The 25,736-nt window shown below is 39.0% G+C and overlaps 1 protein-coding gene across 9 annotated transcripts in view; it reads left to right on the forward strand.

The window, feature by feature from the left end:
* Nucleotides 1–25,736, forward strand: part of csnk1g1 (casein kinase 1, gamma 1) — a 38,226-nt gene continuing 12,490 nt past the window's right edge. For 2 of the 9 annotated variants that reach the window (XM_084943579.1, XM_084943914.1), the window contains exons 1-11: nt 1–206; nt 8,369–8,779; nt 8,966–9,006; nt 9,880–9,949; nt 19,634–19,785; nt 20,854–21,088; nt 21,200–21,285; nt 23,129–23,213; nt 23,398–23,546; nt 23,627–23,734; nt 24,816–24,929. In XM_084943579.1, coding sequence (XP_084799705.1) covers nt 8,596–8,779; nt 8,966–9,006; nt 9,880–9,949; nt 19,634–19,785; nt 20,854–21,088; nt 21,200–21,285; nt 23,129–23,213; nt 23,398–23,546; nt 23,627–23,734; nt 24,816–24,929 — 1,224 coding nt within the window. In that variant the 5' untranslated portion in view covers nt 1–206; nt 8,369–8,595. The remainder of the gene's footprint in view (nt 207–8,368; nt 8,780–8,965; nt 9,007–9,879; nt 9,950–19,633; nt 19,786–20,853; nt 21,089–21,199; nt 21,286–23,128; nt 23,214–23,397; nt 23,547–23,626; nt 23,735–24,815; nt 24,930–25,736) is intronic. The other 7 variants (XM_084943665.1, XM_084943998.1, XM_084944082.1 and 4 more) reach the window with 5 other exon arrangements.

The following is a 25,736-nucleotide window of genomic DNA, read 5'->3' on the forward strand; positions in this document are numbered from 1 at the left end:
TTTGTACATCCGGTATGCTCGAACCTCTCACGAGCAGCGAAGGCAGACGAAGAATGGAGAGAGCCGCTCGGCTGTTCTAGCTTGAGACAACAGCAACAACGGGCAGCACAGAAAACCTCCCCTTCACAGGCGGCGTTTTTGTCTGCGTTTTTCGTTGCGAAAAACGACAAGCTGTGTCCCGACTGTCTGGATTTCCCACAGCGAAGGTGAGCCTGAGGTGTTTGCTAGCCAAGCAGCATTTAGTTGGAGGCTTTTGGTTCTTGGCTAATGTTTTCGCTGCTAACGGAGCTAATTTCCTTGTTGCACTCGGTCCAGCTGTCACCTAGCCATCAGTAGGTGCTAGTTAAGGCGTTGACACCAGGCAGAGAGAGGGGCTGCTACATTTGCTGCCCTTTAAAACTACTCGGTTTTCATAATTAACATGAAAATGTCCATCCTGTGATTTTTCTCACACTATGTTTTGAGCCAGTCCAACCATTGTGGCTAAGTAATGTTTGCTAACGTTAGCTTTATGGCTGGTCAGTCTGGTTTGACGGTGGCGTGAAGGTAATTTTATTGAGCTGATGATTCGTTTACCTACTGCTCGACGTGACCGACACTAATGATACGGCTGGCTTTGAAACGCTGACGTGCAGCTGCCACCTCTCTTCCTTGTTTTGATTTAACCTTAGGCCTGCTGGTAAAGGATCGATCAGCCTCAGCTGCCTCTAACCAGCACTTCCTCACATAGAAAACCTAGTGCCTTGACTGCTTACTACAAGGTGAGGGATGCTCACAATAGGAAAGGTTGAACCCAGGCCCCCCTGTCAGCCTGCTCGTCGTCGGCACAGTTGTAAATGTTGGACTGGATCTGGTCTGGTCGTCCCAGATGCGCACGCTCGGGATTAAAGTCAGTTTAAATTGTACTTCTGTGTGTACCTCCAGTGTACATTTTCTTTGCTACTAGTCATATTTTAATACACGTGGACCGTCTTAAAGTAAAGTGTCTTGCTACCGAATCAATATGGGATGACTTGTGATCGGTATTTTGCAATAAAATAACGGCGTGTCATGCTCCGTAAAGCAGCTCTGAAGGTCACATTTTATTCATATATTAGTAGTTGAACAATTGTCTAGTATAAGTCATCGTGAGAACATGATAAATGATGTGAAATAGTTTGTGTAGAGCTCAGGCTCACTGTTTGCACAGCTTAGGAAGGTCCACGTTTAAGCAAAGTGCAAATAGATTAGGTTTTTTTAAAAACGTGTTTTTGCATCTGGAACATGTTTGTTCAAACTGGTGAATTTACAATTGCATGATCCACTCTTGATGATCTTGCAGTATTTGCACAATCATTAGTTCAAACCTAAGGAAAAAATATCACATTGCCATGCTTACAATTTATTTTTATGTGTTTATTTATTGTTGTTATTACTGTGTGAATTCTCAGAGGAGGAAGAGCATGGACTATAAAAATTCAATTCAGTTCTAGTTCATTAGAGCTGCTGCCTTTAAGGAGAGAGGCAGCAGCCTTTAGCTGGCACGGCCACAGTAGGAGTCTGCACTGTTGGCAGGCCCCCCTCTCAAGCTGATCTTTCTACTGAAGGTTAATTACTGCACTGAGAGCCTTTATGTTTCCATAAAAAATGGTGTAAAAAAAAAAAAGTCAACAGATTAGTAATTTTTAATAGATGCTAATCAGCTTGAAGCATCTTTTGGTTTCTCGTAGTATTTTGACAGGGACATTTGTGCACTGTAATCAAGGTTTTTCAAATATATTTTCAGTGCCTCCTGACTGTGATACTGAAGGAAAAGTACTCTTGAATAGTTCTGAGTGTTAAAGCTGCCTATTAACCAATTGCATCAAGTTTCCTAAACTTTTGATTGCCAGTAAATGGTAATCCAATAAAATCTTGTGCCTCTGATTTGACTGCAGACAAATTTGTTTTTGATTCTCTCCACATTTCTATATTTCAGCGGCTTTGAAAACATGCCGTCATAATACATTACTTAGACATTTCTGCAAATGCCACATTCCTCCTTCATCATTTCTGGATTAGAACTAGAAAATAAAATGCCTCGATGCACATTTTCAGCTGAGAGAATATCAGTGATGTGACAGATATGTGAGATCAGCAACAACAACTCAACTCTGAAAGCATCTCCAGTAATATGACACATTTCCTCTTCATGCACAGTGAGCGTCATTCAGAGTTGTAAAGATTTAGGATATCCCCTTTGTGGAGACAGTCTGCTTTACCTGAACAGAGTAGCATTTAAGTATTCAAAATATGCAAAGGTTTAAGTGCATTAAATGGATCGTTTGTAAGTCTCGCATCCTGAGATTTAGTTTAGTGGTTACAAAGTGACTGCAGTTATTTATTTTCAGCTAAAAAGGAAGTGGCAATCTAATTTGTACATTGGTGTATAAGAATCCAAAATATTTATGAGGTTTTTTAAATTTTCTTATTGAACCCAATAATTAGAGCAGAATAATTACAATATTGACAGCTTTAATGCAGTCTAATGAAATGCCATTGTGCAAATGAGCACATCATAAAACATAGGCTGTGCCATGACAAAGTCAATACCCTCATAAGGAGGGAGGCTGCATTTACTGCTAATCTGTTCTAGTGCAGGATAAAACTAAATATAGCATCTGCTGGAGTTTGGCCATCTGGTCAAAAAATAGTACTGATTGATGATCAATCAAAATCATAATTTTCTCAATATATGTAGTTGAACTCAGGTGATCATATGATTAGCATCAAATGTTCTCTCAGATGTTCAGACTACATTTTGCCCTTCTTTTGACATGTTACATTAGACCTTTTGCCACTATTCTGTTTACGAAAGAAGTTGTACATTAGGTCCAGAGGGACATTGAGTCCACTGTTAATGTGTTTCTCCAAGCTTATCAAGTCAGTCAGGGTGCTGGGATGATCCATGTACCCAAGCAGCAAGACAGGCCACTACATGACTGTTTCAGCTGTGTGGTGTCAGGTATAGCTCTCTATTCATTGTGGTAGTAAATATTTAGTATAGTGTGCTGTTTTTCCTTTTTCTTGGCTTACTCTCGCCATAATGTGAATTAGTGTGACATTGCCCCAGTGCGTCATGCTATCTACAGAGATGTTGCAAGTGTATGGGTTTCTGTTTTTATTAAGGATTTTACTTATGATTATATACATGTGAATGCCCCATCTCAATAACTATGGAAATTAAGGCTCATTTCATTAGGTAGGTGGTTCAAAGTAACCACCTGATTTGTTTCAAGATGGATGCTGAGTTCCTAAATTTCCTTAATGATTAAAAAAAAAAAAAAAAAAATGTATTTTTAGCATCCAATAACTGAGAACAAAATATTTGGGGTAATTGATTACTTATTTTGCATTCGTTTATGATAAGGAGCTGTTTTTGTTTTACTCTTTTGTGCTACAAATCAATTGCACCCCCCTTCCTTTTTCAGTGGTTTGCTGACTAAAAGCTCATGCTCCTTAATTTAGCTCCAGCTGAAATTACTGAAAGAGAGCCACCTGTTAACCAGCTCCAGCTACAGGAAGAAAACCTTACAGGGTTTTTAGAGCTAAACCTGTGTGTTGAAGGCTGCCGCCTACCTTGGTCTCAGGATCAGTCAGGGCCTAACAACCTGGCAGGTGACGGTACTATGATGCAACATTAGTGGCTTAGTGATACAGCTTTTGGGTTTACCCTGGTTTTTCACCGTTCGCCTCCTAACCTGATCTTTTACTTGAGATAAGAGATTAACAGCTAAGAAGTCTTAGTTCTCCAGAACATGGTGTCACCACAAATTGATGATATCACAGACCACCTCCTTGCGCAGATAGAAAGGTTTTTGATAAGTCTTTGTCTTCAGTAGCGCTTCAGTAAGAAATATAGATTCTTAGGAGTGACCTGCTTTTTTTCTTTTAGGCCTAAAACATTTAAATAATTTTGTACTGTATGCCTTAAATGAATGACCCTAATGCTGGACACCGATCTGTACTTATTAACCTTATATTAAATTCTCATGTAGACTAAGCCTACATTTGAATTATAGCTATTCTTGAATTGCTCTTAGACTGTTAAACACCATGAAGGCTGCAGCTGAAAGAGTGAGGCTAAAGATTAATTGAATGGAATAACAATTGTAATCTGACTGCTTCTTCTATAATAATTAAAGAGATTTAATGTTGATAAGTGTGTTAACTTACAGTCTTCATTTTTGCCAGGTTTCCTTCCTGGTTTCAGATAGTCTAAATTTATTGATGTCGTAGATGTTTTCAATTCAGAGCAAAGCTTAACGCCCCCATGTTCATACATTGCCTTTAATATTAAACTACTCCTTTCATGTGCACTTGGTCCCCTGCTTTGGGACAATAGTTGTATTGTTTTCAAATGGTTCTCTGCCCAGAACCATGTGTTTAAGTTCTTAATTATTATTGTTTTAATTATAGAATTTTATTTTCCTGTGTAAAATTATTTGCTTCTTTTCATTAGAATTATCAATGTTTCTGATTGGTCATACGCAGCAATACCACTTTAAAAGAATGTGTTTCATATTAGACTTGGAACCTCTGTGTTTACTTATCCAGTTTTGGGTTTGTGTGATCACAAGGCCTGATTGTTGATGTTGGGGTAAAGCTACGTAGAGTGAATGATTTTTGGTTATGCAACTTTATACAGATTTTCTTGCTAGCTACTTTAGGGCAAGACCCTATGGTCTACACTCTGGACAAGTCGCCAGTATTTATTATTTGAATGATATTTTACATTTAAAAAATCTATTGCAACAAGACACATTTATGCTAAAATAGAGAAGCAAAATGCTGATGCGAAAGTCATGACAGGGAAGCTTTTATACACCTGGGTTTTGTTCTACTCTCTTCAGCTTAAGAGATTTTTAAAAAGCAACGGAACCCCCCCCCAGTAGCTTTGTCATTGAAAACTCCTTTAGGCCTACTTTTTACTGTACAAAGATCAGGAATCAACAAGGTCATTGATGAAGAACCTAACCTGTAAACAGAATTGATAATGGCCCTGCTACCAATAAAAGCTTATCAATACCTGTAACAAAAGGTCTGACTTTCCCACACAGGCTGCCCCGCATCGGCTAACCAAACAACTGAGTGCTAATTGTTAGCAATATCAGATCTTCACATAGCCCATCTCTACTAGCCACTGTGAAACTGTAGTATGTTTATTATGGATGTAATATATACATCCATAATATTACATGTACACTGTAGTTCAGTAGTTCTCTCATCTTGCCAGAAATGTTGCGTTTGGGAAACAAGAATCAGTTCTCATTAAGAGTGTTTCAGATTTGACTGGTGTCTGTTAGTCACCTAGGTCTGAAAATATCTGTTCCTTTTATTGATCTCTGCCAAGAACCATGAGGCACGAGACAGTAACTATTGTAGACAGGAGATTTATTTTTCATTCATTCATTTATGTGTTTATTTAGAAGAATACATTTGAAGAAACACCAGCAACCTATACTTTTTTTGTTTATTTTCAATACATGACATCTTTGACTTCTACAGTTCAATCAGTAATCTGGGATTTGATATTATAAATGCCTTTCCTTTCATCTATTTCTAAGAAGTACGTTTACTTTTATAGGATGCCAGAAGGTGTGTATCCTCAAACATAGCTTCATTTATCAGTAGACACTGTGCCTCCAGCGGGATAAAGGTAGGGGATTCCCATCCTTACATCACAACTAAAGACTCCGTTTATTCAGACCGCAGGTCTTCACAGTGGTTGATTCTCCACAATATCCCACAATCCAGTAGATTCCCTGACTTTGTTCTCCTCTTTATTAATTAGGGATTGACTAAAATTCATCTACACAGATTGAATGTGTCCAGTGTAATAAATACCAATATCGCTCAAAAATATTTATTTTGTAGGTCCTTTTAGACCCACAAGAGATACCTTTTGTAATAATGTGACCTATTCCTCTTCAGCTATTTTTTCCTTTAATTAAAACACATCAACATGCAGTACAGTACAAACCAAACTAAATGCTAATTATTACAGTATTTAGTGCTGTGCATCTTTGCTGTTAAAGATTGAAAGTCTTTTTTGCAGCGTGAATTATGTTGTGCCTTTGATGTTTCTACATGGTAATCCTCAGGTTAGGCATGCCAGGGCATGTTTATAGCATAGATGATCTATGGTAGTCTAGTGCACCTGGCTAAAATAAATTATACATTTATGAAACAGACCACATTTATGTTTTATCTCCAAAAAAATGAAAGAAAAAAACTAACAAACTTACTCAGTTAGGATCAAATTATGTTCAAGTTTTATACAGAGCGCTGTCCTCTAGACTGACAGACTGATGAGATCAGCTCAAGTTGGTTTCATCAGTGTAACGTGTATTATTCACATAACCACCCATGTCTTTTAAAAAATTGAATTCAAATGTTGTTATGTGGTTAATTTTTGTAGATGTTATATTTTCTGGAAATTTAGTTTTGAAAACCTTCATATAAACTGATTAAAAACAAGCAAAAATATGGCTCTCTTACTTGGACAGCATGCTATACTTGAATACAGTTTAGCTTACTGTAATTAAAGCTTGGTATAAAAGGTTTGAATGGTCAAAGCTCAGTTTAGCTCAGGCCAAGTATAGTTTTGTAGTTATCTGTGATTTTACGTAAAGTAGTAAAGTGCAGCTGTTTTCGTGTGAACACACACTCTGTATATAAAAGATGGACCTACCCTCATCAACTGTTGTGAAATCCTGACTTAAATACTTAGGATTTAGTTAACATTTTGTAATACTATTGTTCATGGAGCCAGAAGTGGCCATATGCGGATGCAAAATGGATTGACAGACACCAGCGAATTAGTGATAATTATAGACAGAAATTAAATACTACAGTTTAGTTCAACTAAACTGGAGTTACAAACATTTTGTGCAGTTAACAATAAAGGAAAATGTATTATCTGTTAGATCATTTCATTACAAACACTGTAAAAGTGAGCAACATAACAGATGCAGTTGAGAGGTACAGCTAAGTAGCTCGAATTAGCTTAGCTGGTGTAAACCCTGGTGCATGCTGGGTTAGTGAGGCCTAAAAATGCTTATTTGCACAATGGAAACTGCTCACCATTGGGCCTTGCTGCAAGCTTGTTTTATAGCTATGTTGCGCTGTTCCTGGTTTTATGTAATAGTAACACTGCACAGTTGCCCTTGAGAGCAAACTAGCTGTCTTTGATGCTGAGATCTGTGCAGGCAATACTGAGCGTGAGTCATCCAGAAGCCCACACACAAATACTTTCAGCAGCAGTTTTTCCATGCTCAGGAATTACAGCATTTTCATGAAAACAGTAGTAGCTGATGTTTTTCCTGAAAACATGAAAAGTTGTTTTCAGTATTGAAGAGGTATTTTGAGTAAATAATTAGCAGAATAGTCAATCGGCCTAATTAACAGGCAACGTTTTGTCGTGCTTCAGCAGTGTTATAATTTGTTGAGAATGGTTAACGGGATTTCCCCAAGAGGGCTGCAGTTGATAAAAAGCATATTCCATAAGTAATTGTTCAAATGCATATTAACTGCTTTTTTTCTGAATTCTCATAATTTAATGTAATCATGTAAGGAAAGAAGTTAAAACCAAAAAGGATTCTACTGAGTGCTCAAAACAATCGGATCAGTGTCCATCAAATTGAGCTTTGGTGCCCTTGCAAGCCAACATGGCTTTATATAATTGTTTACATAATATTCTCCTCTGACTTTGTCTGGCGGGGTTTAGCTGTGGGTGGTGAGATGCCTTCAGAAACACAAACTATGACTTAAGGTTTTTGTGTTGATGCTCAAACTAGCTGCTGTGTTTTCTATGACCACTGTGACCTGATTACTATCTCTTCACCCAGCAGCCTGTTAGAGTGAGCCATTTGTCCTTGTTTAGCACTGTGTACTTGTAAACACAGTTTTTTTTCTTTTCTCTTTTTTAACAGCCTGTAAACGACTTTCAAAGATGAGTGAAACCTGGTCTCTTATGGGGAAGTTAGATTATGTGTTGTTGTTGTTGTTGTTGTTGTTGAGGAATCACTATCAGTGAAATTTCAAGACCTAACATGTAGTCTGGATTTTTCATTTTGTCATTAAAAAACCTTTTGTATTATAACCCCATGAAGTAAAGTGTGATTTTTCTTTTTTTCTTTTTTAGATTTTTCATCTAATAATAGCAGTAGAGAAAACAAAAAATTTATATCTAACACCTAAACATTTGAGTTTCATTTTCTGGTTCATTTTAATCTGTGATCATCTGTATTCTTTTTGATGCAATGAGGTTTTTAAGAGTTTAAGCAGGGTAAAATGTTCTTTATTAAAGGGTAATATCTTATGTATTGCCATATGCTGTTTGTTACAGGTCTTTCACCTTCTCCTTCCTGTGACAAATGTCGAGGCCTAACATCTCTTAGAGGTGAGGGTGAGGACAGGTCAGAGTGTCGGTCAGCTGCATCAAGTTTTGTCCCATGAGAGTGACTGTACCATCCAGGCACCTCCAGTGACCAGGGCTGTGGCTGTGGTGGGCCCGGCCCAGGAGGCCTTTTTGTACATCACTCCAGGCTCCTGCTGACCTGTGCTGCTCTCACCATGGATCAGCAAAGAGACAAGTATGGCGACCGACAAAGGAACACTAAAGTGTCCCAGGGAGGCCGCAGCGGACACCCGTCGCGGCCATCTGGCTCCTCCAGCTCCTCTGGGGTTCTCATGGTGGGGCCAAATTTTCGTGTGGGCAAGAAGATCGGTTGTGGAAACTTTGGCGAATTGAAGCTTGGTAAGCTGAATCTCAATCAAATGTTAAAATATTTATGCAGGACATGATTTGCTAGCAGACATGGATGCTGCAAAGGTTGCTGGAAGTATGTCATCTAATCTATTACAGAGTTATCTTTTCTCTAAAATAGTGTAATTTATTTTTAAAACATCTGAACCATGCTTTTGCTCTCCTGTCTTATTCCAGGAAAAAATCTCTACACAAATGAGTATGTAGCTATTAAACTGGTAAGTGCACTCTTGCTTTTACTGCTTGACTTCTCACATCTGCAGATGATTTTTAGAATCAATTTTAATGCTAAAGTCATCAGTTTTAAAGCGCTTCATTATGTGAAAAAGGTCCAATACGGAAATTAGTAATAGTAGGATCAGAAATGTTGGTACAGAAAACATTGAAAGCATGGTTTGCTTTATTGTAATTGCTTGAATATAACAGTCAGCGATAATGAGAATCTGAACTAGATGATTAGCACATTTAAAACAGATGCTTACTGTTAGTCTTTCCTCTGTGTTCAGTATTAGGTGTTGATATTAAAGTGATTTTAAGATGGGCTATTATGACTGCAATTTGCAGTGGTGCAATCATAGTGTTGTATGTAACTGTTCTTGAGGAGAAATGTGAGTGAGGTGTGGATGCTCAGCTAGGCGTCTCTCCAGCGGCTGCTGGACTGGAAATCATGGCTCCTGACTCATGCCCTTATTATTGCTCACCAGAGAGTTGTAATTTGCTACAGAATCAACGTATTAAGCTTACCAACCAAATGGCTTTTAGCTACTCACTCTGTTGTATGGTGTGCTGACACTTGAGCTGAAAAAAAGAAGTTTCAATTTAAAGTGTGTTGAGTTTGAAAGCTCAGAACAGTTAACTGGAAATAAAGTTTATAATTTGGGGGCACAGGAAAGTGACTGTTTTAGGTATATTTTTAAGTATATTCAAACTATTTTTCTTTAGCTCAAATGTGATGTTTTGTTGAAGTGTTGCTCTGAGTATTGGCCCATACACAAACATTTGCAAGGTGAAATTCATAGCATTAAAACTGGATTTATTCCAGTGTTTATGTCCGATTTATTGAACACTGGTCTGATGTGTTTACCATTCAGGAACCAGTGAAGTCGAGGGCACCACAGCTGCATTTAGAGTACCGGTTCTACAAAACACTGGGAACTGCAGGTAAGGTCACAGATTTGTTTGCTACTCCCATCTGGTGGTTTTATGTGACTTCATGATAGTGATTTGACTGTTTTGGAAGATTGGCCTAAAGATTGCATCATTTCCACAACAAGTGATTACTCTTCTCAGGTTACATATTGAAATTAAGCTGACTTTAATCTCCGGGAGTGTGTATATGACTGGATGAATGCCTACGTGCATAGAAAGCATGTTGAACAGTGACCTTGGGTGAAAATAGTATTGCCAGAGGTGCAGTTCACTATGAAAGGTGGTTTCTATTTTCACTTTCATTGGGCTGCTTTGCTTCTGTTTTGGCAGTGAGTGCCAGAGTCTGTGCTGTGCTTTGGACCTATAATGCTTCATTAGGTGGCAAGAACTTGTTTGGAGATTCAAGTTGAAACAGAAAAATAGTTTTTGTATTTTGCTGTGATCGGTTCAGGCACATGAGCTTGAATGGACCTCGCTTGTGAAGTCACAAAACTCAACTCTATATGGACGTCTTAAGGTTTTGGGCAAGTTGTTGAAGCACAGAGTGTAACAAAATGTTTCCCACTCAGGATTACTGTAGCCCTTTCAACTGGCTCAAGGGCTTGGCTCAGTTCATTAGTCAGGTTCTACTGTTTAGGCTTCAGATCAAGATAGTGTTGTTTTCCTCGTGGAGCCACTGCTGGGTCAGACAGTGCAGCAGTCAGAAGCCATCTTTGTTCCAGAAGCCTGGGTAACCTGATAAATACTATTCCAGTGAGTACTTACATCTTGAAGCATGTGCTGTGGTGTGCTCATTTGCAGCTGCTTATCCTTTAGCTCAGTGAATGCCAGCTAAGTGCAGCGCTGATGCCCGTCCATGCTTTTCTACCAAAATCTTTACAGCTGCTACAACATTAGCACCATTGTCACGGACAACAGCTTTTTCTTTCTGTGGTGGAATGTCGAATTTGACAAGACCGTCCTCAAGCCAATCTCCAATAGGGCTGTTCGATATAACGATATATATCGGATGACGATATAAAAACGTCTATCGTTTCCTATGACGCTATCATTTGTTTCATGGTGTCGTAAAATAAACTGTTTACTGCAATATTTTTTTTTTATCGTTTTGATGGTCACTCTAGTGGCTATATTCATTTGTTAAAGTTCTCTCTTTCTCTTATATATAATATAACCACACTACCGACCGACAAGCGCCTGTTTTTACGTGTTGTTGTTAGCAACAACGACGGTAACACCATTGCGTGGCTCCGCTGTCCGCTTGTTTGTTTTCCCACATAAACCTTTCACAATAAAGCTCAAGATCCTGTTGAGACTTTTCAAAATAAAGAATCACGTGAAAGAGTATGCAGAGAGTTTACGGATGAGAAGCAAAAAAGAGCCGTCAGGTGCTAAAAAATAAACCTTAGACTCAAACTTTGAAAGAAAATGGTGGCCGTTACAACTTATGTCTAAAAATGTATCGTTTCATGCATCGGTTAAACCACTGGACTCCAGGTAAAGGACGCCCAGCTGGAAACACTTCATGCAAGTTGCCCGAGATTCACAGAATTTACAGAAAATGTTACATTTTTGTGATTTATATCGTTGTCAGGACGATAAATGTCTTATATCGGGATATGAGATTTTGGTCATATCGCGCAGCCCTAATCTCCAATATATGCAGCGTGTGTTCTCGTCAGAAGCATTGTTATCAGTCTGTGGGTCTCTATTAGAGCAGGGCGATATGACCAAAAATATTTATCACGATATACATTTGAAAATTTGCGATAACGATATAACTGACGATATAATTGACACTAGACAAAATACTTTACAACTCCACAACTTTATTAGTGGAAAAAACCCCATCAATGTATTTTCACTTAAACAAGCAGCTGTTTTTTAAGTGCATTAAAGTTATATAAAAATTTAACAGTGCAAATGCAAATTACTTGCTGACAGTTTAACCAAAAGGCATTTCCAGTGGAAATTGGCCGACATATCCTCAGCATAACCATGTATAATATCCACAAAACTTAAAAAGAGGTTATACACACACAATACGGCAATATTATGTTGAAGCACAGTACGTATCACTCCGCGAGGCTGCCTACGATAGCTGTAATGCTCTGACAATCCATCAAGCGGTGCGGCTTCGTAGCTTAGCAAAGTCGTACTAAAACATTTGACAGATTTTCGAGCGCCGTGTACATAAAATCGTTTCGAGGTCAGTAAACACAACCTGAGTTCATACATAAGGCACACGGGATTATAAGGGGCACTGTCGATTTTCAGAAAAATCAAAGGATTGATTTTAAGTGTGCCGTATTTTCCAAAGAACACAGTAATAACGACGGCCCGTTAGCATGCGCTACCAAAAATAGTGCTTTGTTGTGTAACTGACGGACGAAAGCTAAACCAGTTCCACACCACTGAAGTTGCAGCATTTTTACAAACCAATTCTGGTTCATCCGTTTCACTCAACGATCCGCTTTCGCCCTTCTCATTCTCCGTTTCGCATGGCGGAAAAACGCCATGTGCGTACAAAAACAAAGGCACTGTGCATGCGCGTTTTACCCATATTCTATCGCGATATTTCATTTTCTTATTGTTGCCCAACGTTATACCGGTATTACCGTGAACGGTATGATATGGCCCAGCCCTACGCTCTATTCACCAATCCTTACGAATAATGTGAAACATCACCCCTAGATACGCCTCTGTAGCGAGGCTCAAGCTAGGGAGTGCAAGGAGTGCAAGGCTCAGTCTCCTGCAAGCTTAAATTATGGTCTCACAAAAGTGTCAGTTAGGGGTTAACACCCACCACAAACGTATTCTAGTGCAGTCCTCCAAAATCTCTGCTGCATGTCCTACTCAATCAGGATTTGACTGACCTAATCGTCAGACGAGTTGGCTCAAATAGGGAAGGGAGTGACAGTGGGAGAAGCGTGGGGAAATAAATCAAAGATCAGAAATACATTGTTTTAAAGCTCTTTGTATGTTGTAACTTTGCTCTTCTCTGTGGCTGGCTGATGGACCATCAACAGCACGAGTAAGAGTAGCCCACAGACTAGCTGTATGACAACAAACCCTCTGTGCTGGTGGACTGTCAGTCCATAACTGCCTGCGAACTGCCTTTGCCCTACCCCTGCTCAAGTGTAAAACAAGCATAAAGGGTAGTCGTCATCTTTTTTTTTTTTTTGACATCTTCATAGTTTACTTTCAGGAAGTAAGTTCTTGAACTCTGTGACTTACTGAAAAAGACAGTAACAAATAATTCATTCATTCATTCATTGTCCAACAGTGGCTTAGTTTTACTGGTATAGTATATTTTTACTGGCATCAGAAAAAGTTTTGCTTTTTCTTTTGTTTGAAATGGTCTCAAACTAGTCTTCATCTTTGTCTTGTTCCACTATTTTATTCTTTCTCCATCACACCATTAATCATGATATAATTTTGAGGCTATATTTTTTTAATATATTTATATATATTATCAAGTCTTATTATATATTTCGTTGTTTTTTTTTTTTCTTTCCTTTTTTCTAAGTAGCTTGTGCAGTGGAAAACTGTTGCAAACGCTTGCATTGTTTGATTAAGCTGATACGGTGAATTTTTAGCAATGATTACATAGGTTATTTACATATTTGGCAAAGCAGCATAACATTCATGCAGACCTGTACTTTCAAAAATCTGGCTAATCTAAGTCTCTGGCTACGTCCACACGTACACGGATATTTATGAAAACGGAGATTTTCCATTTTCGTTTTAAAAAAATAATCCCGTCCACACGTAAACGCAGAAATGAAGGAAAGCGCTGCTAGGAACATGCCAAAGCAACAGGTGGCGCTATTTTCCTAACAGTGTAGAAATGTTGGCCAATCAGAAGTTTAGAAGCCTCGGTGGGAAATAGTAAACAAAGATGGGGCATAGAAGCAGAACCGAGTCGTATGTGTGGAGGGACAGTAACTGTGTGTGTATATGTAAGCATTTAAACACTGCAGAGAGTACAATTAACAGTAACAGTATTGTAGAAATTCATTTCACCGAAACAATAACGTGGCGCACAGTGTGACGTCAAAAAAGGCGCACACCTTTGACGCTGCGTTTTCTCCGTTTTCTCCGTTTTTCTCGTTCACACGTAAATGCAAAAACTGAGTTTTCATATCCACCCTGGCCGGAGTTTTTAAAAATCTCAGTTTTCAGTGACCGAAAACGCCGTTTACGTGTGGACGAAAGGTACAAACGCATAGAAAAATCTGCGTTTTCAAAAATACCCGGGTACGTGTGGACGTAGCCTCAATCTTTGCACTTGCTTGATGTTTCTGTTTCATAGGGAAATGTGAATCTTAAGGTTGTAAATGTTCTCCTATTCTAACCAGTTAGACCAGTTAGTCATGGACTTAACTTAAAGCCCCAATTACCCCGCAGCCCAAAACACAACAATATTATTATTATTATTATTCACTCATAATGCCTACAATTTTTCCCTTGCACCGTTTGATTCGTAGTGTGAAACAGTGATTTTAGTTTTAATGGCACCCACACTGCCAGCCATTTTTATTTTTCCAGATTATCCAGATGCCCAACAAATCTTATTATCTAGCTTTCAGAATGAAATGCAAAGCAATAACTGACAACTTCTCGGTTTGTCATAAAAGATTAGTCAGGATTTGCTGACGCATCACAGTTACAGCAACCACTAGCAAGAATGTTGGCAGGATCAAATGAGCACCACAGAGAATGAAATTAAGTCATTTTTTTAAGTGTTGGTACTAAAGGAAATGGGTGTGAAGGCTAGAAACAATGGAACAATGGAAAAATCTTTTTTTTAAAACAGTATCCACGGTTGTCTTGGTAAAATGGGTACAATAATAATGGATACATATCAGATATATTGACCCAAACAAGAGCTTTTGAGGTCATTTTGTTTTTGTTCGGTTTTAATTTGTTACCTAATGTGCTCTTTAAAACATAGGGATGTTACAGTGTTTAGGGATGACCCCAGTAACAGTTTGTCATGGAAAATAAAAGCCTTTTTTTGTGTCGTGGGTGATCTTTGATGTGCTTTTTTGGAGCTCTACATGCATATGTGATAACCCGACAGGGAGTATAATGGCTATTGTTTTGGAAAGGCAAGGGCTGGAAAAGGCCAACTGTGCGGAAACTCATTAAATATTTAGAGAGTGGGTCTGCCTCTCTTAGTACTAACCTGCCTCTGTCCTCTTCTTCCAGATGGGATAACGTGACCTCATTTCTTCTTGGCTGTGTACTGTGCTACATTCCTCTCAGCAAATGTGGTTATCACAATGTCTGCATGATGGGGTCTTTATGAATTAATGTGGTTTGACTCAGCTGCTCTGTCAGGTGTTGTTATCTGATGCATAAACAACTATCGCTGGATATTAATGAGGATGATTCAATTAAAAATCAAGCATCATCTTGCAGTTAATATTTGCCATCGCAATCAGGGGTGCATCATCGCTTTGGTTTTACAAGCCAGTGAGATTATGACACAGCATTGTGAGGAGGGCAAAAATGTTTCTAAGAGCGTGAGGGTTTGTTCAGGGGTGGGTGGAGATTGTTGAGCTGTTAAAGGTATTGGCAGGCAGACCTCGTCATGAAACACTACACCATCTCTGTAAGCACTGCAGGGCACAACGAGTAAACATGTCCAATGGTGACACAGTTTAATAGATTTTACCGACATGTAAAGAAAAGGCCAAAGGTTTTATCCTGTGTGTGTGTCCACTTATGGGAAATCATAGATATATGTTGAAGAAAATTGAGCTTCTTTCATTACACAGTTAGATTTGAGTGAAAATAATTAGAGAAAATGAGGGATTAGAGAAACCATAAAGTGGTGTTTTTGTGTGCTTTTAGAAATTAAAGAGCTCAATGTTCTTGAGTGTGTTTAAAGGGAGACTTAAAGATCGAAAAGAACCACAGGATTTTCCTGCAGCTTTTATTTTTGCATAGAATGATAGAGTATAATGTTTGTTTTTAACACCATAGTTGCTGTATAATTACAGATGTTGATTTCTTGTCACTTAAAGGAAGCACAGCATTTTCAAGGGGATTCATTATGCTCATTTAAACTCCTAGAGTGGCTTTGCACAATTCTCAGTTCAAAATTACCCTTGTTTATCTTGTACTGGACCTGAGTGCAGACCGTTACTTCATTCTGACTGAAACAAACCATTTTAGTTCCTTCATCTTTAAGACCACCCTCCCTGTTTTCCATTCTTATGACTGGCTGCCTCTCTGTGTGCCTGAGAGATCAGGCTCTTTACTCTTTATGACATCAGACAGAGCTAAGAGCAGAAAAAAATGGCCTTGAGAGAGTTAACAGAGTTCAAGCATTACTCGCATATATGCTTACTGCATTATTGGTAAATATGTCCACATCCATTTATAACAGTATGTAGACTGAAAATATGGAAAAGCATGTTAGTGTTGTTGTTTGTTTTCTGTTAACAATGATATTTATTTCACGAAACCGTTAAAAGAATTCAGATTTTATTTCAAATTAATTAATAAAACAGCGAAAACTATTTGCTGGTTGTTGAGCTTTTACAGGTGAAATGCAAATATGTGTAACAAAATGCCACAGTAGTCAAATAATTGGTCCAACAAATGAGCACATTGACAGCCATCTGCACAGGTTTAGGGAAAGCAGCCACTGAACAACAGAAGCAAGCCAGCAAATACGTCTGTTAGAAATTGAAAGGGGCCAGCTTGATGTTGATTTGAGGGTAGAGCTAAGCAACCAATCGCAGGCTATATCAGTAGTGCAGGCAGCCAATCAAAGATGGATCTGCACGATGTGCAAAATCTTGCATCAGGCAGGAGCTGGCTGTATTCCAGGAGTTTGGTGTGGAGCTGCTGTAGAACCATCACGAGGAGCCTGCTCACAATTTTCTCAGTAAAACCCACCCATTAGTAATATACAGTGGAAAAATCTGTCCACCAGTCTTTGATTTGCTTATCCTGTTATGGCGGGCTGGAGTCTCTCCTAGCTTACAGTGGCTGACGAGTAGCGCAGTACAGTCTTGGACAAATAAAGTCTCTCACAACACTGACACACACACACACTCACACTCACACACACACACACACACACACACACAGAGCATAGTGAGAAAAGGGAGTTCACGCCTACAGTCAATTTAGAGTCACGACTTCGCCAAACCTGCATTATATTAGACTGTGGGAGGAAACCCACGCATGCATGAGGAGAACATGCGATCTTCACACAGAAAGCGTCACACACTAATCCAAAATTAATTTCTGTAAGATATTCACAGATATTCATTTTCTTCTAACCTGATTACAAAGTCTTTCTGTGATACCTTTCAGCACTCTTGTTGTGCAATCTGGTCTACAACGCATGTCTACCAAAGAAATGACAGTTATGTGGCATTTTGGTCCTGTGGAAGACTTGATCCTTGACTTTGGGTTGAAAAATTGCACATACAGATTTCAGTGTCACAACTTGTGCATAACTGGGGGAGTGTGTCTTGGCTAGGATGAGCTGTCTTCATTTATCATGCATTCACGAGCAATGTGTAGATTCGTGCAGGTTTTAGGTGCATATTTCCTTCAAAATATTGCTCTAATAAAGGCAATCCCTCAGTGCTGTTCTCCGTATTCAGTCACTTTTGCATCCCGTCCACTTTGTTGAAAATGCAGACTTTGTCTATGCTCTGTGCAAATACTGAAGAAACTCTTACAGTCCAGGTGAGCACACAGAGCAGGCACTGCAATCTTTATGTTTACAAAAATTGAAAGACAGAAGTGGTACCTGCAAAATTGGTAGCTTCCAACAGCGTTTGAGTTTTCCTGTGGAATTGCAGTGTGTGGTTGTGGACAAAAAGGTTCAGTCTTTAATGTTTGTTTGACTTTTGTGCTGTAGACAACGGTGGTTTGACCATCCCTGTTGCTAGTTAAAAGCTAGATCCATATTGTTTTAAACTGTTTATCAACTTATTTACTGCACATCTCCAATCTGACACATTTTTAGGCCTCCCACAGGCACACAGGGTTTCAAGCCACTCATTCCTATGGTACAATTAGCAACCCACAGAACTACATAATGGTGTCCAGAAGCACAGGACGGAGCGCAGCATGACTCCTACATGCCCATATGCTTGCTGACAGCATTTATGCCACCTTTCATACTGCAGTGCATTTCCCATTACCCAGCTGGCAAGCCAAATGTCTCCAGCAACATGTTTAATATAAATACATCAGTGCACAAAATTTGGGAGTATTATTTGTATTTAGCTTTTTGTTTGTTTGTTTTGCCATTATTTTGAAAAACAAACAGTGTCGTCACACCTTCATATGGCATATAATAATACACCAAACCATTATAATGGGGACTGACATCCTGTCCATAACTTTTTCTTTTCTTTTCTATTCAAGCTTGTCCATTGAAAGAGAGATGCAAATTTACATTTCAGTGTTGTGTTTAAAGGGATTATTAGAGCTTTGTTAGATTTCACTATTGTTGTTTGGATGAGTGGAGTTTTAATGATGTATGCATTTTAAATCTACATATGTATCTAATCTACATATATACTTTCATACTTGCATTACACACACACAAGAAAGAAGACGGTTACTTTCAAAGTCAGATGCAAAAGATGATTGATGATCCATGATGATTTTTTTTTTTTTTTTTTTTTTTTTTTTTTTTGAACTTTGCAATTATACTGTATGTCCAAGGACTGAGTATAGCTTTATTATTCTGTTATAGCAAGGTCCTTATGATTTGATCTCCCTTTGAAGTTTCTTGAGAGGACCTTTTTAATAGGAGTCTGACTAGAAGTAAGCACAACCAAACTTTGAGTCATACTTCCCTGAAGGCAGTTAACAGTTTGACCTGATTTCCTGTTCTTTGAAACTAAAGTTCAGGCGGTGGTCAGGATAACAACAAAGAATACAAATGTACCACCAATTACGATTGCATGTGCATATAACTGTAAATCCTGCAGATGGAATATATATTTAGATTCTGTGATGTGCAGCCTTTTTGTGCCTATAATTGAAATTAAAACTGCAGGAGGAAATCAGTGCACATGTTGCTCTTTTTTTTTTTTTCCAAGTTTAACTGTTAGAAGGAGCTTTCATTCCCAGATTACACATACAAAGAAGTAAAAGAGCACTAGCCTTTATGCAAGTTCCAGTGGCATCAGACTGATCACCCAAGACTAAATTACACTGTGGCAAGAGGTAAAATAAAAGCCGGGTTGACAGTTGGACAGGATTTTTGGGCAGTGAGAGTGAGTAGAGCAGACAGATCATAATTCAGTTGGGAGGGTGTGATATGAGCCAGAGAAAAGATTAGTTTTCAGCTTGCAGAGGCAGAATGACACAGTATTTCACCTCAGGGTTAATGTTTACCTAGCAGCGTTCTGTCCTCAACGACCTCGTAGTGCTCCTCCTATCGGACCATTTGAGGGCCTCTTATGGTTGACCTTGGACCCAAGTTGGAAACGTCATTAGTCAAGGGAGACGGGAATAATAAACAGATTTTAAATACTGTATACAAATGAAAAACACTGAGCTTTTTCTGTATGTCGTGTTTACTACCCCAGCTTTTGAGTTGTCTTGGATTACTTTTAGATACTTTAAAATATATAACATATATAAAGGCAACTACTGGGTTTGTGTCTCCTTGTAATTTTTGTTTCTTTCCTCCTTGTATTTTAGCAGAAGGTGTGCCTCAGGTGTTTTACTTTGGGCCCTGTGGGAAGTACAATGCCATGGTACTGGAGCTGCTTGGCCCAAGTCTAGAAGACCTCTTTGACCTGTGCGACCGGACCTTTTCACTGAAGACCGTGTTAATGATAGCAATTCAGCTGGTGGGTTTGGAGCTTTGTATGACACCATCACAAAAACTTCTACTCACTTACTATGACTGATGAAATCAAATACATTGAACATAAAAACTCTGTGAAATTTCTATGAAATGGTTCAAATCACCATCAACCTATATGCAGAAATGGCACAAAACTATTTGCTACTTAATATAGTAGCTGGAGTTAGACTAACAAGTTCATAATCAAAAGATAAAATGTTTACTGTAGTTTAACAATTTGCATGGCAAGTTCAGCACAAGTTAATTACATATTTTCAGTACAATCAATTTTCATACTATAGGAATGAACCCTTGTTTCAAAAACTATCCTGGCTGGATATTTCAGAGGCTTAATCCACCAAGCCTTTACATTTTATAGTATGCTCCAGAATTCCCAGTACAAAATGATTCGTATTGAGTAAACTGTCCATATAGCTGATTTTACAAGTCTTGCCTGAATACCTGAGGTTCTTGGAGCTTGTGGGGAGTGACTCTCCTATTACCTAGTATGCAAATTAGCAATCTGTTAGTATATGCATTCTTCTGGGCAGATTTGGGTAGACTGGAAGCTGTCGTGAAGCGCAAAGCCACCACTGATTCACATCAAGTCTGAGCAGATCAGAGGGTGTAATAACCCAGTCTTTGAGGCGCCTTATGCACATCAAAATTTCTGACGTTTCATTTTGTCAGCACAAAAACTGCAGTGCTCTTGTAATATAGATATCCTCTGAAAAAAAATGTAAAGACCTGCATAGAAGCTCAGCACAGAGGTTTACTAAAGACTGCATCGCAGCCACCTCACATTATGAATTTATTATGTTGCTCACCTTTAATTTTTTTCCTAAAAAAAGACCGTGATTCCACTGTCAGTGCAACAAGTTAACCTTAAGTGTTAAAAAGTTGTCGTGCTTTTTTTTAAATAAACCATAATGCTGAAATTCATTATAACTGAGAAAATAATGTCAACTTGGTTCAGCAGAAAAGCCCATTTTCAATAACTGTGACTCTGATTTAGTGGCCAATTTAAGGAATTTTGTTCATTTACCATGACTGATGTGTTCTTCATCACCAGATTTCACGAATGGAGTATGTGCACTCTAAAAATCTCATCTATAGAGATGTAAAGCCCGAAAACTTTCTCATTGGACGGCAAGGAAATAAAAAGGAACACATCATTCACATCATTGACTTTGGCCTGGCCAAAGAGTACATCGACCCCGAGACCAAAAAACACATTCCCTACCGGGAGCACAAGAGCTTGACTGGTACTGCGCGATATATGTCCATCAATACACACTTAGGCAAAGGTAAGAATGATTTTATTGTTGTTGTTCTGGGACGTCTGTTTGTAACACAGATGCTTTGGGACATAGTTGTTGAATTGTGTCAGTGAGATGTTATCATATCTATTGATACAGAGCAAAGTCGGCGAGATGACCTGGAGGCTCTGGGCCACATGTTCATGTATTTTCTTCGTGGGAGTCTACCTTGGCAAGGGCTAAAGGTATGTAAAGTATATTGACAGTTTCCGAGATTCTTTCATCAGGACTCTAGTCATTGTATAACCTTAAATTCTAACACACTCTGAGTTGCTGTGTAATTTATATTATTTACCCATCAGTAGCTGCGGCATGTGCTGAAAGTCTGTTCAAAATGACTGAGAAAATGTACATCTGAAGACTTCAGCATTCATTGTGTTTATCTCTCCATTGGCACATTTAAGTCTTTCTTAATGAATATTAAAAAAATAAGACTAAACAAAGGTTACAGTTGAAAATGAACCAGCTGTTATTTTGTGCTCACAGTTCAAAATTCATAATCTTTAGAAGCTTTTTTTCAGGCTAATGTGTACAGAGTGGTACAGTTGGTTGTTAATTGAAGCAGTAAGCTTCCTATTCCTCTTTGCTTACTACTCTGAATCCTTTCTGCTTAACCACCTGAAAATCTCCCAGAAAGTTGATTCTGTTCATCACTTGACAAAATGTTTCTCCCACTGAAAACGCTACGTCCAGATGAACAGAATCAGCTTTCTGAGATTTCCTTACTTTGATTGAACATGCAACAAGAAACTTTAAATCAGTGGTTCCCAAACTTTTTTTGCTAGGCCCCCCTTTGTTTTACAAGAAAAATGCGCGCACGCGCACGCACACGCACAAACACAAACACATCCTCCAACCACACACACCCTTATTTTGCTCCATTGCGGTTTATTTCACACCTCAAACATTAAGTAAACAATTAAGAATTACAGGTAGTAATAAAATAAACTACTAACTCTTTTACGCTGCGTCCGCACCTACTCGGGTATTTTTGAAAACGCAGCTGTTTCGTCCACACGTAAACGGCGTTTCGAATCACCGAAAACTGAGATTTTTAAAACTCCTTTTTTGTGTTTACGTGTGGACGAGGAATACAGAGTTGGTCACGCAACGTCAAAGGTATGTGCCTTTTTTCACGTCACGCTGTGCGCCACTTTATTGTTTACATGAGATGAATTGCAGAATGGCAGATAGAGACGAAATACTGTTAATCTGACTATCTGCAGGTTTTACACGCTTACATATACACACGCAGTTACTGTCCCTCCATTTACAAAGGCATAACGGTGTGATTATTTTATGTGTAGTTGTTTTTTTTCCTGTGTAATAATATTCAACATTGCTGTCAATACATTTTTCAAAAAATGTCTCTCTGTACAAAATGGGTTTAAAAACCTAAACAACTGTAGGATACTGTTAGTCTGTGATTTGAACCGAGGGAACAAATCGTAGCAGGATCAGCCTGATGTTATTTGTATCCCGCTGTAACTTTACTGTATAAAGAGCAAACATCTCCAAAATGGCAGGAGTAGTTAGTCATTACAACAAGTGTGTGTGTGAACTAAAAATCAAGAATGTGGGATACTGTTTGTCCATGATTTGAAGAGCCCAGCGCAATTATGCAGGGGGACCTACCTCGGCACTTGTGCAGGTGAAGCCAAAGGGAAGATATGCTTCACCATATTTTCTAGTCTTTGGCTCAGAATGAAGTTGGTTTGGAAACATATTCAGCTATGCTTCATCTCCTGCTTTGCGTTTGTGTGGGCGCCCCGTGCTAGCAGTGTCGTCCCCCCCCCCCCCCCCCGCAATGGCTCTGCGCCCCCCCTCAGGGGGCGGGCCCCACACTTTGGGAAGGTCTGCCTTAAATGGTCTTGATGGCAATAAAGTGATCAGTAGTATCATGCTGTAACTGTGTCTTTGTGAAACACATAATACTCCAGTCATGGAAGCTCAGTTGATTTTTCAGAGAGAGCGTTTACTTCAGACACATTAAACAAGAAAAAACACTTTGCTTTGAATCTTTTTCAGGCTGACACACTGAAAGAACGATACCAGAAGATTGGAGACACAAAACGAAACACTCCCATCGAGGTCCTCTGTGAGAACTTTCCAGGTATGCTATTGATGGCTGTAATCTCACTTTTGGATCAGCTTGTGAGCCTTGATAGTGTGAATACTGGCTGTGATGTAACCTGATTTTTCAGATAAAATGATCTAAATGTCGTCCCATTACACAATTTGTACGGATTTATCCTCATGAAAGGTGAGAACATTCTTGTTGGTTCTGTGTAATACAGAGGAGATGGCCACCTACTTGCGATATGTGAGGCGGTTGGACTTCTTTGAAAAGCCAGACTATGAATATTTGAGGACTTTGTTCACGGAACTGTTTGAGAGAAAAGGATACACCTTTGACTACACCTACGACTGGGTTGGCAGGCAGATTGTGAGTAACGGATCACATTTTACATGTCAGTAATTTCACCTGTTTGACTGCAGAGCTGAATTCATTGTTATTCCCCTCAGCCCACACCGGTGGGGTCTGTCCATATAGACTCTGGAGCATCTGCAGTCACGAGAGAGAGCCATCCTCACAGAGACCGACCCTCACAGCACCCACCAATCAGAAACCAGGTACGTCCGGTTGAGCAATGGGGATCAGACTGCTTCTTGCCATGCTGTGGTCCAGTGGATGGACCCATGGTGCATTACAGCCTGAAACTCCCTTTACTCTCTGTATGATGATCTCTTTGCCAAGCAAAGCTTATGTGCATGCAGTGACAATAGGATGTGCTATGCAAATATTCTTTTGAACATCTCTGTATATTTAAATGCTGGAAAATTAGTTTTAAGGCATCAGGGCAAATTTATCCCAGTCATCTTTGCCTTCGTGTTTTTGGATTTACTGTGCACTTTAGATATTGTAGATAAACTTTTGGCAAGTGTTTAAGACCATAAATTAAATTAAACTAAATTCTGGTAATTAAAAGCAGCCCACAAAGATGAAGGCTGACTGAAATAAAGCTTTGTAATCATTCACATATTCTACAGTGTAGAATAGATGCACTTAGGGAGAACTTTTTTGGGTATATATGGGTTTTGTGCCCATGTTGTCAGTGCACCTGCTTTTCGATGCTGTTTGGGTGCTTTAAATGCAAATTTCAGAGCCAGGGTTGAATTGTCGCAGTCTATGCTACAAATGAAGGATTTGAATAGCTGTTAGTTAGTCTGGTTGAATTTGATCTACAATTTTGCGTGTGTAAACACATTTGCTTTGAATCCAATTTAATTCATTGCTGGTATGAAGATGAGCTATAAAATAAATTGCTGGCTTTATAAAGCTCTGAGCATTTAAATAGGTTACTTGTTAGTGGTTTATGCTTATTTTTTTGTTATTCAGGTGTAATGAGTTTGAGGCCAAAGTTTGAGACCTGTGAGCTTGGCTCCATTAGGCTTCAGGCTCATTAGTTTCTGATTCAGTTTTATGGCTGAAGCCTTGCTATGATTTTGATTCACTTTTTTTTTTTTTTTTTTTTTTTCTTTTCCCAATTTTGTTCATTTATTTATTTTTTCTTCTCCATATCTCATGCTGCTTTGCATGGTTACCTTGCCTCGCACACCCAAATATCCATCTTTCCTTCACCCCCCTCCCCTTCCCATTGCACTTTCAAACCCACTTCCCTTCACATCACCGACGCCACCCCCGATTCCTAAGCAGACAGCAGCCTCAGATCGACGAGGAGCATGGGAGGTGCAGCCCGCACGCCAAGCAAACTCCTCCTATCTGACCTCCCACCTGACAGCGGACAGGCACGGGGGCTCAGTGCAGGTATACACCCCTCACCTGATCAACCGGCAGCCCTCACCCAATCTCCATGGAGTCAGATCTGTCTCAAATAATCCAAACAAAGATAAATACACTCATAAATATGGCTTGTAAATGGAAGGGAAAGGCGCAAAGGCATTTTTGTGTGACACAATTTTTTTCCCCCCCGCTTGGGGAAACGATATATTTTGAAGGGATTAGTCTTATTTTGAGACAAATATTTTATTTGCGAGTTAAACAACTATGAATACTTAGGAAACTTGTGTTTAGCAAAGTACTCAAGCATTTAATTCATATTATTTTGCAAATAATTTTGCTACTGAACTGGCATTTTTATTCATCTTCATTATCTAAAAGCTCATAATTATTCACAAAACACTGATATAGTAACTAATGCTTTATGCCAGACATGAATTGCATTTGTTAAGTGTTTTAGCTTCATGTGTGAGACAGATCTACAACCATATACCTCCTCCCCTCCAACCCTTTTGCCCCTGGCTGGGAAATGTTAATTTTCTGCTCCACCATATGCATGTCATCTGGTGCTACCCACCCCAGATGGTGAAAGTGTGATTTAGCTTTATAAACAGCAGCCCTTCTTGGGGCATTTTGATCTCCGGTCCTACAACTCTTCATGATGCTTGGACATTCTTTGCAAGATCAAGAAGCCTTCTGCATGGCAGAACGACCTGGCATAGCTAGCTAATTGCATGCTTCTAAACCATTATAGGCCTTTATGCTTAAAGGAACATATTGGTGTAATTTTGTCTCCTAGCCCATTCCAAAGATTGTCTCTGTCTTCAACAGGGT

Source organism: Perissodus microlepis, chromosome 1, assembly GCF_051167445.1.
Source record: "Perissodus microlepis isolate ML-2025 ecotype Zambia chromosome 1, ASM5116744v1, whole genome shotgun sequence".
Taxonomy (NCBI): Eukaryota; Metazoa; Chordata; class Actinopteri; order Cichliformes; family Cichlidae; genus Perissodus; species Perissodus microlepis.